The sequence below is a fragment of the Halictus rubicundus genome, chromosome 8, assembly GCF_050948215.1.
Source record: "Halictus rubicundus isolate RS-2024b chromosome 8, iyHalRubi1_principal, whole genome shotgun sequence".
NCBI lineage: Eukaryota > Metazoa > Arthropoda > Insecta > Hymenoptera > Halictidae > Halictus > Halictus rubicundus.
Genome location: NC_135156.1, coordinates 13572077 through 13588166, shown reverse-complemented (window position 1 = coordinate 13588166; position 16090 = coordinate 13572077). Strand labels below are relative to the sequence as shown.

The 16090-nt window shown below is 46.5% G+C and overlaps 1 protein-coding gene across 3 annotated transcripts; it reads left to right on the top strand.

The window, feature by feature from the left end:
* The first annotated feature begins 211 nt into the window (after positions 1-211).
* On the top strand, positions 212-15593 carry Stai (stathmin). 3 transcript variants are annotated; one of them, XM_076792429.1, is made up of 7 exons: positions 212-580; positions 1438-1484; positions 13252-13607; positions 13687-13827; positions 13904-14044; positions 14355-14510; positions 15193-15593. In XM_076792429.1, exons 2-7 carry the CDS (start codon positions 1448-1450, stop codon positions 15283-15285), a joined length of 924 nt encoding a protein of 307 aa, XP_076648544.1. In that variant the 5' UTR covers positions 212-580; positions 1438-1447; the 3' UTR covers positions 15286-15593. The 3 variants fall into 3 exon arrangements, with proteins under 3 accessions (XP_076648544.1, XP_076648543.1, XP_076648546.1); XM_076792428.1 differs by lacking the exons at positions 212-580; positions 1438-1484 and adding exons at positions 10245-10608; positions 11660-11749; XM_076792431.1 differs by lacking the exons at positions 212-580; positions 1438-1484; positions 14355-14510 and adding exons at positions 10255-10608; positions 11660-11749.
* The last annotated feature ends 497 nt before the right edge of the window (positions 15594-16090 follow it).

Genomic DNA, 16090 nt, shown 5'->3' with positions numbered 1-16090 from the left:
GAATTTATTACCTTGCGTGCACCAATTTTTAAATTCCTCCTTGGAATAATAACAACCGCCATTGTAGCCGTCAGTCCGTGTGTCGATCTTCTACGACGCAGATAGAATAGATATAATCGCGCGATAAACAAAGCAAACGCAAAACGGCTAGCTTCTCCAAACCCGTCCTATTTACAATCACCATACTTTTATTAAACAATGAAACGGTACTGCGAGTGCGTGGTAAAGGATCCGCGTGACACGTCCTGTTACGGCTCAACACAACGTTTCGAATTCAAACGGACGAATCGGGGCGCGCCGGTCGTCGATGTCAGCCAATCGGAGGGCGCCGAGGTCCCTGGCGTTTCAATGTGTTTGTGTGCGTCATGCGTGTAGCCAAACGGTAACTGGTGTGAATCGCTGGAATACACAGGGATACTTGTATGTCGCAATAAAAGCAGCTAGCGAGTCCAGCAACCGTTCAGATCTCCTTGCATTATTGTAGAGTGTATACGTGATCCTTCCTGCCGCAGCATTTCTATACGCACCGTGCAATCCCGAACGCATCGTTTCTTTGTTCTTCCGAGGTGAAAAAAAACAGGTAAGTCGGAGCATTTACTTCGAATCGGTGGTGACATGTATCGCACATAGGGACGCTACCGATTCGAACAAAGAGACGCCGTGCCGGTTGCTCGTTTATGCATCTGTCCCGAATCGAAATTCTTAATCTCCAACGGTTGACACACGGAGACAAAGAACGGTGCTCTCCGTTTCACCCTTTTCTTTTAGCATCAGCGCACAGTGTTTTCCGCAATTCGATTTACGGTGTGACTGCGGTATGTTTTCTTGAACGTGATCATGCGTAGAAGTCAATCGCAGCCATTGGCTTTCCCCCGAGCACGGTTCAAACGAGTTTCTTGAACGCTGTTTTGTTAACTATAGAAAAAAACCATCGTGAATTCCCGTTTGCCAGGTAAACGACCGTTTGTACAAACAGTACAGACCTTCGTGACACAGTGTCATTGCACATCGGGCTAGCGTTCGCATCGGTTTCGTGTCCCTTTTTTTTTCCTTCACTGCAGCTGCTCCCCTTACATAAGAACAACAACTGCGCGCCATATTTAATTGTAATTCGTTATTCACCTTCAATCTACCTCGTGATAAGATAAAAACAATGAAAAAGAAGACGCATTTGTACATACATGCACGAGCAACTAGGTTTCTCAATCATTAGCTGATTAGATTGTTAGATTTTCGAGGAACGACGCAGCTAGGTAAACATTGCTTCTTTGTCCGGTTTCTTTGTTCGAAGAACGCAAATGTCGCGGGCTCGCGGTATCGAGGCAAAAATTTCGAAGTAGATAGAGCAAAAAGCAAGAATTAAGATAACGAGAATTTATAAAAATCGTCTGATTCGTCCGTGTACGGCTTTCATGAGATAAAGGTGTTCTCTTCCAGTGATCCAGCAATGGCTACTGCAACGGAATCGCCTGTCAACAATGAACGTAAGTGATGACATTTATGTACACGGGTAAAACAACTATGCACTATATCTATATGCTCCGATGAATAAAAGACTATCGATGTCACGTGAACTATGGTTCTGTCAATCTTAGATTAGCTATCGAATTTTCGTTTGACTTAATTTATCCCCACCATAAATATAGATTTATTTGTTTGTAATACGACGTTCGCCACACTGCCATGTTTGTAACGGTTCCCTTTCTTGAAGAATTGATTCGGAGTTCGCGACAGGATACCGAGTCGTCGTCAGTAATGTATCGAAATAGCATCGGACAAAGGAATTGCGAGCAGGATCGCGCGTATTGCGATTTTGGGCAATCCCGATGCGCAGTCACCGCGACAAAGGATCCTTAATTAGTAAGGCAATTTAGGTGACAGTAGGAACACACCCTAAGGCAGCAGAAAGTAGATAGTTGCTGAGAAGAGGTCAGAGCCCTCCATTGGCGTCCTCGGAGAAGTGCAGCCTGCACTTCGCCGTGGCAACTGCAGCCTGACTTGACTGCAGTGCTTGAACGCCTTTCAGTGGTTCTCAACCCCCGGAAATAATTCGCAGTTCCATCTAATCAGAATTAAAATAATTTTGATTACATACTTTTCTGCTTCTACTATGAGCATCAGAAAGCTTGTTAATTCGACAATTATAATTTGCTAAAAAGAAGGTTGGTATTTTATTTTAAATATTTTTCTTAACTTACGAAAATCCTTTCAGATATGTCGATATATTAGTAAAGGCTACAATATCTTTAGATCTGAAATGGTACTGTACAAGATTTCTAATTTTGAGTGGAATGACCCTTTTTTGGATTAAATTGGAGAAATCCATTAGCCATTCTGTTGATATTGATTTTTTATAAATAATTGCTCGACTATCGCACCCTGTAATATAATCGCAAGGAAAAGGACATTAGTATTAACTTTGTTAGTTCTTGGAACTGTGTTGGCTCTTCCTGTAAGCGTTTTACTGCACAAAAATTTCTAAAGCAATTGTAAAATTTGTTTTTTGAGAGTACTACCACTCCAAGTAGTTTATGAGCCAGTAGTCCAAGGTCAAGAAAGTGGACAGATCCGAACGATTGATCTGTCTTGATTGATCGAAGCTCGCGTCGATCGGGCACGGTTTCGCGGCGATCGGGAATTTCGCAATGCGAAACAATTGTATCGATCTCCCATTACCGTGGCCGACGGCCGGTCTAACGGGGCCCCGCATGGGTGTCGCGTATCGATAAATAATGCTATTTCACAATTCAACGCGGCACCGACCACTAGCACGCGACTAGAGCCTCGTCGCACGCCGCCACGAAACGCCTATTTTCTCGAACAATCAGACATTTCTTTTAACAAACATACCGACGACATTCAAATCTCATAGAAAATAACGTTGTGAGAAATTTCTCCATCGTCGGATGCACCCCATAACACTTTGATCGCCATGCCGGTCATATATGGATGACACAATTTTTCGTCTATTTTTACAAATTAATTTTGTTCACAATACAGTTGTTTGAACTGAACTTTATCAGAATTTGTACAATCTAGATCTTTTGGGGGCAATTGTTCGGCAGCCAAAATTTGCTTATGGTCCGTGGAATGTAAAAGAATTGATAAATTAGTACCAGAAATCTTGATAAAGAAATATGCTTAAATTTTTCCCGATTTTTGTGATCACCGAGAGTTGTTAGTGAACGCGTTAAAGTACAACAAAATTCCCATAAAATCGAAAACAATGTACAGAATTGGCAGGTCCATTTTTCTTACCCGTCGCATTATGCGTCGGCCTTTCAGCCCCAGGGACCGGTCGTTCGAGAATCGACCGTGTGTGCAGAACGCTAAAAACCGCCTATACGTTTGCCAGCAAACAGCGCACGGCCTCTGTGCACGTTGACATTGAAGTGCGTAGGTTAATCCGATTGTCCAGCGGCCTGCAAGACATACCATCGAGCCGCTGCCACCGTTTTTTCCACGGAGAGAGAAACTCTCTTTCTCTCTCTCCTCTCCCCTCGTCGGTTGAACTTCTTTTTTCCACCTTAAAGGGTATACATCGATAAAGCACGTTCTCAAACGATGCATTTTTACCAGGTCGAACGAGATCACCTCTCCCATCGACTTTTCTATTTCATTTTTTTTTTTCTCGTACTCGTTGACGCTTCTTTAGATCCAATTAAATCTAACGAGCTGGCGAAGCTCATTAAACGTCTTGTCGGATCGAGTTCCGCAAATATTTTTCCTTCCGGCCGGCTGATTTCTTTTCTTCCGCTGACGAATGCGGTGTGCTTCACTGGACGATGACTTTCGAATAGAAGGTTTTGCGTTAACGATGGGGTTTAGCTCTTTTGAGCGTGAATTTTGCTCGAGCTTTTTTACCAACGAAAGCCTTTTTAGCACTCGTTAAGCATTACATCAATTTTGTATATAATTTCCTTGGGGGCCAAGTGACGACGGTCTACAATCACTGTTACGTAGAAGGATGCATGTTTGAATTTTTTAAAACAGGTGTTCCTGATTTTATCCTCTTAATTTTAGAAAGATGAAGGTTGCAAACATTCCAACTTGTTCGCCTGTTATGGGCTTGAAAAATATTTAAACAACGACGCGTGATGAAGAACTATAAAAACAACGGAATAGATTTGTGTTTGCTATCGGCGCACTAACGACTAGTTTCCATTATCTTCCGATCTTCAATAGCGGCTAGTAGACTGCTTGTCGCCTACAAACATACACTGTGATCAGGGATTAAAATTAGGATCAGCTCACCCTACACTCTGACCCTTGCCATGGCGCCACTCGCAAATTCAGAGGATGATCAACCAGCTGCGCTGTTCTCACAGTTAACATTCTAACGAACCCTTCTATACGCGGTCCCGGCTATTTCGCATACGTCTTAAATAATTCACTACGCAACATTTACCGTTGTGTACCCAGTTAAATATAAAGCAACGACGTCCGTAATACCATCGATCGCCTAGTTTGTCTTTCAGCGGGCTCGATCGGGCGGTAGCCAGCTCAAATATCGAGTCCTCGTTCTAGCTTAGGTTTCGAGGCGATTCCCATAAGTTCACCGGACGATCCTGTCCGGTAGGGAAATTGGTCTCTCGCGCGCGGCCAGGCGACAGGGCTATCGAAAAAGTTCTCCGGAACCGTTGCCAAACAATGCGGTCGGGTTTCGAGCGACGGGTACCATAACGGGCGCCGTGGTTCCGATTTCTGCGCAATTTGCCGCGGTTCGTGACCAGTGGAAAAAGGGGGCGAATGCATTATTAACGTCGCCTCCTGTTTCCCCCGGTCGGTGTGCCGGCTTCTGAAAATATTCCACGGATATCGATCCGACGTTGGAAGATTCATTCACTTTGCGGACGTATCCTTCGCCCGTAATGCGTCACGCCGGTACCGGCACTGCGATTCTTCGATCCGCGGGAACGGAAAACACAGGACGGAGTTCTCTCTCCCTCTCCCTCTCTCACTCTCTCGCATTCGCGGCGTTCGACATTTCCGTGAACGTCTAGCAGTCGACGTTTAATAACAGGGTCGAAAGGGTTCCACCGGATAAGGGCAATCGGCCTCGGCAACTATTTTTAGCGATCATATTTATGGAGCCTAAAGTACCATTTTCGAAACTTTCCGTACGCACACTTATAAGCCCGAAACCGGGGTAGAAACCCCTAATTTCATGAGTGGTTCCCCCCGATTTCCGAATAAGATATTCGAAAAATTGTGCAGTAGTTCCTGTAGTTTTCTGAACTATAGGGTCGCTTGTTAGGGGTGGAATAGAAATGTTTCTTTGGGTGCTGGTTTTCAGAGGTCCTCCGAACGTATCAGAAATTTTTGGGTTAGGGCAAGCCCTGAACGAAAATGGTGTATTTCGATTTTACATAAAGAGTATCCTTCTGTTCTTGACTGTACTACCCCTATTCCGCTGCACTCTGTATATTAATCGTTAATAGGACTAATGGGGCTGTCGGGACCCTACTTAAATTTATGCTGATTATTATTTAATGCGCTTTGATGTAACTATTCGAAGATTCAGAGAGACGTTTATTGGCTCACTACGTTCCCACTTGTATTAAAAGATCCTCAATTATTTATCTTCAACCCGTTGTCGTACCGAGTCTGTCTCGTGAGTTCATACGGAATCTGTGGGTCGGTGTGTGATCACCGACAATGTTTACATCGACACCGACTCGTCGACACTGGTTTCGTCGACATTGACTATTCACCGAAACCTTCGAGTCGCCGACACTGTTTTCCTCGACACTCGTTTCACCGTCATCATTGAAGGTGATCTCGTACCGTTACGTTGTTTTTCCTGTGGAGAGGAGAATTCATAGTAATAATTAGACTGCGTCAATTGCACGACACAGTAGCCATATAAGAGATTCTTTTTTCTTCGATAATGTGAATAAGTTGAAGATAATAGGTATTTTTACACTCTTTTAATCTGTCTACCGTTTTAAAATGCACCAGCTCATTCATATCATAAATAATGTAGTGATGATGCAGCTCTTTATGCAAAATAATAATCTTGTGCATCGATTTCAACAGGCAGTGGTGAAATAAAAATTAATTTCGACTACTAATCATTTCAATAAGAAATGACAATACTATTACCATATTCTTAAATCTTTTCAATGGTTTAAGTTGCGACTAATTTTTCTTATAAACGTAATAAAGTCCGCAGTGTCGTAGTGACTAATGGATTAGTTGTCCAGGGTTAATGAGCAGCAATCGAGAAGAGCACTTACGAAGTTAGGACCTCTCACCCCCGCGTATCTCTCGCAGGAGGGTAAAGAGATTCGAAACTTTTCGAAACACTGTTACAAGCAAACTAAACAAAACTACCAGAGATGGTGCGATTGCCCATCTCCAGACCCTATGTCACGATATATTAAAACCCCGCGAGTACAAATATTCGCCCCGGAAAAAAGGACGAAGGAAACGAATGGGGTGGGGAGGTCAGAGATCCGAGGACAAGGGATGAGCACCGTGAGCACGGGCGTTTTCCGGCGGGGAGCAATCTAGAGCAAATATAGACGCGAGGGCAGGAAGAAAAAATATTGATGAACCATTTCGGAGGAAATCGGGGAGCGACAATGGCTGAATTGTGCCCGGTCCGACCTCCGGAGGGTGGCTCGAGCCGCGAAACAATTAGAGGAACACGCTCACGGACAATGCAGGGTGATTCTGGCGTCCGGAAATTTGTTGGTAATCCACTCTTCTGCATTTTCGATAATGCAGTCTGGACCTTGGTACCAATTTGGCAATCGTTCCTGTCGGAGGAAATATGAACGCGTTTTCGCCCCGAGAGCTTTTCCGAAATTAGCCAGAAACACTCAAAAGACACGTTCGTTTATCCTTTTAACCGGGTTAGTCTTCAATTAGGAGACGAATACAAATTGCTTTGACGTTGTGTCGTAACAATCGTGTGTTACTTAATGTTTTGTTCGTTGCGTTATTTACTAACGAAAGTAAAAGACGTTAGTTGAAATAGCGCATATGATCGCGAATCATTACTTTTGTATCTTATTTCAAATAAATAATATCCGCCGTGGCAGACGCGACACAATGAACCGAAAGAATTATTTGTTGAAACAAGAAGGAAATGAGAGTACCCGAATTAATCAATCGTGTTCGGTTAAAGGTTAAACATCTGGCGTCTGGTAGGTGACTGAAGGTATCTGTCCTTGGGAAAAGAGATTAGAGGGTTGCTAAAGGAGGCAAGCTGCTGGACCCTGTTATCGCCAGCAGGTCGAGGTGCACGTGCTTAGCGCAGATATTGGCACAGCGGATGCAATGCTTCGAAGATTTCGGTAGCCCTCCGGCATGTCAACTTGCGAAGTTGACATTTCGTACATTGCGTCTTTGGGTGACGTAAGCAGTCCGGAGCCGAAGATTCGGCAGCGAGAAGGAGGGTCGGATTTGCAGTAGACGTGCCTCGCAAAATGGGCCACGGTTACGTAAAATCTTCCCAAACTCGAAAATCAATAAGCAGACCAGCAACAAATCGTTCGCCGTGCAGTCGGAACGCGCTATTAGGACTTCGGACCAGGCTGTACGCTGATACTATAATCTTCCATTATACTCTCTTATTTCTAGTAGCGTCTAAGAACATTCGAACAAAAGCGAGCCGCGCTAAACTCGACGGAGTTCCGCAGAGATAGACGTCCATTGATCAGAAAGTTGGCTGCCAGCCCGAGCCGGAGTAGTCGAAATTGGACGATAGTTTTCGGTAAATAGCACCCCCGAAAGATGTATTTTTCAAACAGTTAAAACGTCGTCGAGACACGAGATACGCCGTTTCAATTCCGTGTGTAGAACGGCGATCGATGATCCCCGATTTCGCTGCCATTCTTTCGCGTGACTCAGCGGACTGCGACCGTCTCCGAACTGCGGAATTCCACGGAAAATCGCTCTAAGAAGATATCGTCCATTGATCTGGCTAGGGTAGTCGAGCCAAAAGTATAAGTGGCTCCATGGTGGTTGGGGTCGGACAGATGGCATTCGTAGCTTCCGAACTGCCAACGTATAATTAGGCCCCGATTGCTCCATATAAAATATTACGGTCCTCGCTCGACTCATCCGCTTTAACGTCTTCTTTCCGAAGACTTCCACAGAAATCTATCCGCGCTACTTGACGCTTACCAGAAACCTAATAGACTGCGGACCTTTCTGCGGAACACCAATTTTCTAAGTCGATTTTCTAAGTCGATTAGACAGGAAACTGAAAGACGAAGTATTTCGTCTTCTCGTAATTCCACAATTTTTCAATTCTCCTATTTCCACAGTTTTGTGTTTCATCTGCTCGTTTATGTAATATCAGCAGACAATCATTTCAACTTGCTGCCAAAAGATTGGAACTTGAATGGGACGTTTGTACGCCTGGGTCAGAATGGACCCACCTCCTGCCATCCGAGGAACTAGAGTCACTCAACAGGAGAATTAATTCGCAATTGATTGGAGGTGAAGAAACGTTTTTCGCACATGTGCAGAGGACACCTCGATAAATGGTCCCGGGGAAGAAGGCTCGCAGCCAAATTGTAGATCGATAGACGAAGTTGAATTATACAGAGGAGCAGCCTGTGTTGGCTGTTTCTTGCACAGCTTCTTGAGAGATCGAATTGGCAGCAATAAATAATTTCCCATTACATCTCCATTCGGCCGGCCTACTAAACATATGTAAATATGTTCGTTAAACGGTGGAATTCCTAAAGGAGTCCATTCATCAGACACTTGGCCGCGAGCCTGGTCGCTTATACAACCGAGTTGAGTCGCCCTTGGACAGATGATAGTTTAACACGAAATCGGTGTGTAACCGGCACGCACGTGGCGATACAGATTCCAACGAGCATCCGAAACGAAAAGGCAAAAGTTTCTCGCGCAGATCTTCGACCGGAGATATCGTCAATTATTCAGCGGGGGTGCAGTGGACTCGAGGGTAGTTCCGATCGAGCAGATACGAGTCGTCGCCCCTCTAGGGCAGGATGTATCAACGATACACGTCTACTTTCGCGTTTTAAATTGGCCCCTTTTCACTAGGACGTGCGCACAATTACACTCGCCCCGTTAAAAACAGAAATTCGAATATAATAGACCAAAGGGCGGTTCAGATTGGACAGATACTTGAACCCCCAGGCGGTCCTTAAGTACCCGACACCCGGGTAAATTATTCATTTCAATTCGCCGCCACAAAGCAAAGTTGGAGCCACTTAGGGCGTAATTGAAGACCACGCGATGCTTCATCCCTTGGCGAACAATCGCGTTAGAGAACCATTATTTCCCAAAAGGCGAAAAGTGTGTTTTCAGAGGTAGGCTTTTCGACAAAGTGATTTTTCGCCTGAAAACCTTCGATATGAGGAGAAAATTCTTGACGTGGAGGAACGTGGAAAAGGCCAAAAGTCTGCACGTGTGAAAGGAACTGGAAGAGGCCAAGGGTTGGTTCGACTTGACGACGAGTGACTTACTTTGTGCTTCTCGCTGACTGGTCGCAATGCGACGGAGTTTGCCCAGAGCACTCGAAACATGTTCGACTACTTTAAATAACAAAAATATTAGAAGAAAGTACCTTATTAAGGGGAGGGTTCCGAATACGGTCTAAAATCTATGCAAAAAAGCGGTGTCCTCCGTCCGAAAATTTTATAATTGATTACAGTGTCGCCTTTTATTCTCACCTGAAAAAAGAAATTAGCATAAGGGTCGCTGCCAGTGCACTGACAGTAAATCTGCTGGAATTGAAGGTTAGAAAACTTGTACGTTTAGCTGTATTTTATAATTACTTTCCTAGTTTATCCTAGCAGGAATATTTTTTAATTAATTCCACCTATTTCACAGAAATGGGACCACGGTGGTGCGTCTTATGTAAAGTTTACAAAATTGACATTCTTCGGGCGAAATGGCCCAGTGTGCGGCGCCGGAGCGTCTTGGTGCTGCGGTAGTTCGCGAGACCTTCGCTGAGGAAGCGGGGCGTCCATTGATCAGGGGGCCAGAGGATTGCTGGGGGGTAGATAGAGAAAGGAGCCGAAAGTGTAAGAGGCTCGGCGGGGTGGGACAGATGGTATTTTACGCCTCCGCGTAGGCTTCCACACGTGCCTAGCGACCGGCAGCCGGGTCCACGATATAGGCATGTTAAGCCTGCTCGGAGGTGGAGGTTGGAGGTTGGAGGTTAGCAGAGGAAGGTGGAAGGGTGGCTTGTCGTCGGGTAGGCTGCTCGAAACGGCGAGGGGGTGGTGTCCGCCGCGGCTACGGGGCGCAAGAGGCGCCCGTGGATGGATATTGAGCGACGCCGGGCGTCGTGGCGCACTGTGCGGATCAGTCGCCCTCCAGCCACCGCCCCAGATACGAGTTCAGCCACTTCCGGCCCTCCTGATCGCCAGTCGGACGTGTCCTCTCGCCCGACATCTCACCGCTTTTTCCTTTTCGTTCCTTTCCTCCCCCCGTCGTAGTCGCGCCCCGGCCGCTTCTTCGCGCGGAGCTCCTCTCGTTTTCGGTTTTTCGGTTTCGGTCAACGGTGAGGAAACGGTCCGACCAAACACGCCAGAAACATGCTGATCGGTCTCGTGCGCGACTCAGTGCTGCAGTGCTTCTGTCACAGCTGCAAGGCACCCTTGGGCCTCGTAGGTGAGTTCTCCAACACGACGTGCCTCACCATCCTAGACGAGATGCAACCGTTCTACGCGAACGTCCTTCGGCACGATCCAGGCAAAACCGAGTATACATGGTTCCAAAGGGAGGAGCCGCGGTAAATCGCTCCAAGTGATCCTGTCGGATCAACTTTCGAGACGATTTTTTGGTTGTTACGGGCTCCTTATATCCGATAGAACTTGAGTTCTAACTAGGGTTGCTGCTCAGTTTTGGCTGCGATCGGTGGTTGCGATTTTTAAAGTACCCAGATTGTTCTTGAATTACTTAGTCTCTTAATGATTATCGGTATTGATTTAATTTTTTGTGCATAAAACAGTCGTAATTTCAGTTCGATTCGGTTTTTCTGAGAAAGAGAGAATTTGTAGATCTTAAATGATACGTTTAAAGTAAATTTTTGTATTTAAGAAAGGATTATTTCTTAGTGCTTTATGTTCGTTCTAAGGCCCTGCAGCCTATGCATTACGCTCCCCGAACTTGATGGCAGCCGTATTTTCACCGCAGTCGACGGTGGTCGATACCACGCTGGTATCGTATTATCCTAGACACCTGCAGTTCGATCAATTTCTCCGGCGTCCACGAATCGGTACTCATGGTGCACTTGTGCCTCCGCGGTGCCACCACCATGTGTGCGGATCGTCCGCCGTGCCGGTAGTCACGGACGAATGTCTTATTTCCTCTCGATCGTAAAACTCGAGAACCGACGGGATCAAAGAAACTAGAAACGGTAAAATTTTTCCCAGGGCTTTTAAGTCACGAATCGCTTTAAATCTGGTCGACTGCAAAGATTGCGAGGGTGGTTGTCACGCACGTGATCCACGGAAAACCTCCGCAAAACGATCAGGGTGCGGCCTCCAAGATGGCCACCGCAGCCGGCCGATAGCGAGTAGACGGTTGCATCGATTTCCCGATAATTAAAGCACGATCCTCGTATTCCCTGTGGCCCTGCCGGTAATACAAACCACCCACCCTCTCTCTCTCTCTATCTATCTCTCTCTTTTTCTCTGATCGATTCTAAATTTTTCTGAAGCGGGCGATAGAAGGGGCAACGCGCCCTTCAAGAAGCCGAGCGGCAAAGGAAAGCCGCGAACCAAGCAGCCGAAGAAAGTGAAGTTCATCAGTGAGTACACACAAGGAGCGCCCCGCCGCTATTTTTTCCATCCACCCTTGTAATTAACGAGCCCCTGCTCTTGCGTTCTCATTACGCGGCCGTGATCGAGCCGCGCGCGCTTAATCGCCCTCGAGGGTTTATACGCCTCGTCGCTACGAGCCTTTTCTCCCCGTCAATGATGTTAAAGTTGATGATCCGAAAGCCGCCGGATCCGGCAAAGTCAAGGTAAACGGCGCCGTTGGAGCAGGTAGCCCCGCTGCCTGCCTTTTTCGGAAAAATCGATCGACGACGGGTGAAACTCGCAACGGGGGGCGGGGGGAGGGGGGTGCCGACCGATCGAATCGACCCTCGATTTTCCGAGAATCGAGCGTGTGAGCTCGTGGCCCGCAAGGTGCAACGAACCCTGGCCGCCGCGCGAACAGTCGCCAATATGTCGCCGGGTGAATTATAAATCGACACACACCGAACGGGCGAATATGTCGGAGAACATGCTCGTACTCTCTTGCCGCGGCGTTGTTCGTGTGGGGTGGCCGAGCTGAAAGGTGCGTGTGCCGACGCTAGACGTCGTGGCGCCTAGAGACAATCGTCCCGTGGGCTGATCGATCCTTCCTTCTCGCGTCTCTCTGAGTCATACTTCCGTAACCGACTCAGGCTAGACTCGCCGGGATAAGACACGGGGATTGAGGAAACAGATTGTCCTGATGATGCTTTTTAATCACGGCCGGTAATTGCCCGGCTGATTTATCGGGGACATCCTGCCTCGGCGCCTCGCTAATAGCCGCTGCTCGCTTGAGCGACGTTCCGTCTCCGAGAAATTAATTATCGTCTGGACTGCGGACCTTTATGCTAAATACGAATTCTCGGCGTTAATTGAAAGATAATGCAGTTAGAGAGACTCGGTACTCTTCGTTCCAACTTTGGAGGGTGGACACTTTGAACGATTTTCTTTTGTATATTCTTGAACGGTCTGAGATTAACGTTAATCCGTTTATTGGACTTGATATAAATAGGTAATAATTTAAAGTGAATACCAGGAAATGTAGATGAAACATTTGACGACATCTTGAAATTCTTCCATTTTTATCGTGAATGCATAAAATTCCCAGTCCAATTATCTCTACCCATCATTTCATTCACCACAGGGTAAGTGTGCCTTGCTTCAACCCGTAGCCAATAGACAGCTTTCCTGAACTCACATTTATTAACAATGAATATCCTCTAACAAAGTATTATATTAGGTCAGTACAAAAATTCAGGAACAGGAACTTTTATACTGACCTAATAAATTCAGCATACAGAAAGCACACCTCCTTCCGCAACAGAAAAATCAATTCTTCAAGAAGTAGTACCAATTTGATTTGAAATCCCGAGAAATAGAACGTCGAAGAAATCGATCCGGGAGTAAATTGAGTTATCAGTGTTGTCGTAGGGATTAGCAGGTTGATTTAATTAGACATCGAGAAGAAGGGGTGTCGTTAGAATTCGATTGATTTGACGTCGGTGTCCCATAGCGACCGAGATCCGATGCCAGGAGAAGTCGAAGGGTGGGCTGCGCTACGAGGTGATCTTGGCAGAGCCAACGGTGCCGAAGCGAGCCCCGTCGCCGCCACAGACGAGCCCGACTCAACAAGTCGCCATCGAGGACAAGCTGCGAGCGGCGGAAGAGAGAAGACTCTCGCTGGAAGCTCATAAGCTTGCCGCCCTCGCCGCTAAGCTCAGCAAAATTGAGGAGGCAGCTCGCAAGAAAGATGAGCTTAGCGCGGCTTTCATCGCCGCGACCCGCGAGTCGCTGGACGCCAAGATGAACCACACGGTGGAGAAGCGAGAGGCGCACATCGCCGAGCTGAAGAACAAGCTGAAAGAACACGTTAGTTCCCCGGCAAACTAGTTACCTTTGAAACTACCTCCGACAGGGTCATTAGAACTTATCTCTGTTTCGTTTTCAGTTTGAGAGTGTCGAGAAGAGCCGTTTGAGCCTCGAACAGCAGACCGAGGAGGTCCGCCTCGCCGTCGAAGAGAAGCTGAAGACTGCCGCTGCTCAGCGCGATGAGAACATCAAGAGGATGCTGGAACGCTTCAAGGAACACGTTAGTAGAATCAGCAAAGTGTAATCATCTCCTCTGCTTCGACAGAAAATTAGAGATCGTTTTAACAAATGTACAGGAGGAGCAAGCTGCTCGCGTTCGCCAAGCAATATCCGAACGCGTTCAACAGCTGGAGACTCAGATCCAGGGCAAACTGGACCAGGCCCGTGAACGTCGCGAGAACCTCGAACGCGAACAGAAGGAGAAGCTGCGCAACTACGTAAGTCCCACAGGATCGTCCTATATAACGCCTACATTCGTTCGAAACTAGTTTTATGGTTTGGTTCCACTGGTTTGGTTTCTTTGGGGCAGTATCCAGGAAGGATTTCTCGCTTGTTTGTAGCTCGTTTTGGTCACACACATACACTCACTTGGTTTCCCCTTGTATCATGTCTATGGAGAGCGTTGCGTTCGACGGTATACGGTGTTTCTTTTTGCGAGGTTCGGTTGTTTCAGTGGAAATCCTTTCTTCCCTCGCGCAACAATATGAATTCAACCCCCCAATAAGGGACTTTGAAATGGTCGTTTAGAACACCGTGAAGATAGCGAAAGTACGCGAGACGGCGGAAGACAGCTACATCACAGAGAATGAGAAGCTGAGGTGCATTTATACCAGTAGGATTTATACGGCGGAGGAGAACCGGCGCCGACAGATTCAACGCCGTCTGCAGGCTATCCGCCAGCATGTAATTCCGCTCTCTTTCTGTTGACTCGATATTCTGGTTGTTTTATTACCATCCCATTTTTGACCTCGTGGTAGCTCGCTTCTTATGGTATCTGTCTCGCTCAGTCGTTTCCGTAGGAGTCACGTGATTATCGAATGCTACCATGCTTCCCCACATTGATTTGCAGAGGATCTACGAGGAATTGAGTTACGCGTTACGTACAGTATGTAAATTTGACTGCAATCTGCTCTATTGATCTTGCCGATGAAAACGCAAAAAGAACCGTGTGCCTCGAAGAAACCGTTTTCTCGCAAAACCCGATTAAAGTTCGACGAATCGCGTGCCGCCGGGCTACCCCCCACTCGCGACGCAGAGAGGGCGGTGCAGCGCGGCGTCACGCCATTGGCCGCAACCTTCAAAGTCCTTTTGCCAGAGAACGATTCGTTTGCGGCATACCGTTCCTTTTGAGCTTTTATTCATTTCGGAACGTAGAGTCCGTTAAATGAAAGGCGGTGACTCGATTTACACCCTGTACGCCATCATGTTCTTTTCAGCATGACCCTGCATTTACGGTGTACCCTAGATGGATGTTAGCTTAATATAAGTTGGCATGGGACTGTTTCACCTTCTGTTTCCATAGAATAGTTTTAAGCCGTCCGGTGGTTGGCAATTTAAAGTACCGTTCGTTTCTGTTGTTCCAAAGGAAAGGCGCGCCGAGCTGGTGAGACAGAACAAAGCGGCTCTGTCCGAGCAGTCCAACCTGCCCGCTGAGAACGAGACCGCCAGCTCTGGGTAAACTGGAGGCCGTTTGCGATCACAGTCCTCGTTAAAGTACTTTTTTCATCGTGGCAAAACAAATCGAGGAAAGGGGAAAGGAATGGAAGAGGGGAAAAAAGAGCGAGAGATTCGACTAACAGGGGCGCTTGCTGCGTCAACTCGCTGAATAGGTCATCGGACTTACGTGTTTCAAATTCGGAATAAAATCCATGGAGCAGTTTGCTCGTTGCGCGCTTGGCGAGGCCTCCGTTACGCTTTGTGCCATTTTCGTTCGCTGGATGAAACAAACTAAAGAACAAACAAACTAAAAAGAGGGAGAGAGAGAGAGAGAGAGAGAAAAGAAACGAGATCATTTTGAAGGAAACTCGCACGCAAGCGGTTATGTAGCAGCCGAAGGGATTTGCAATTTTAACGACCATTATTTAATCAAGGCGATCGGGAGACTAAATACGATCCGATTAGATAAGAGGGAACTCTACCAGTTCCTCTTCTTTCATTTTCTCAACTGTCTCCTGTTTTATACTCGTGCAAAGAAAATTACTGCCTTCGTCTGAAAGGGATAACTCGTTTGTTTTTAATGGGGGGGTATAGGGGTACACAGATATATTATACACATACTAACCGGCATTTTTGCATACGACGTGTAAAATATTCATTTTTCAGTTCTAACGTGCCTACCACTTACATGATTGTAGATCCTCTACGAGATGGCATTATTATGAAACGGATATAACTTCTCTGTGTTTTGTGATTGATTGTGTACCGTTGGAGTCACTGATATTTTAAGATCTCTTATCATTTTTATAACTCGCTTGTTTTCAATA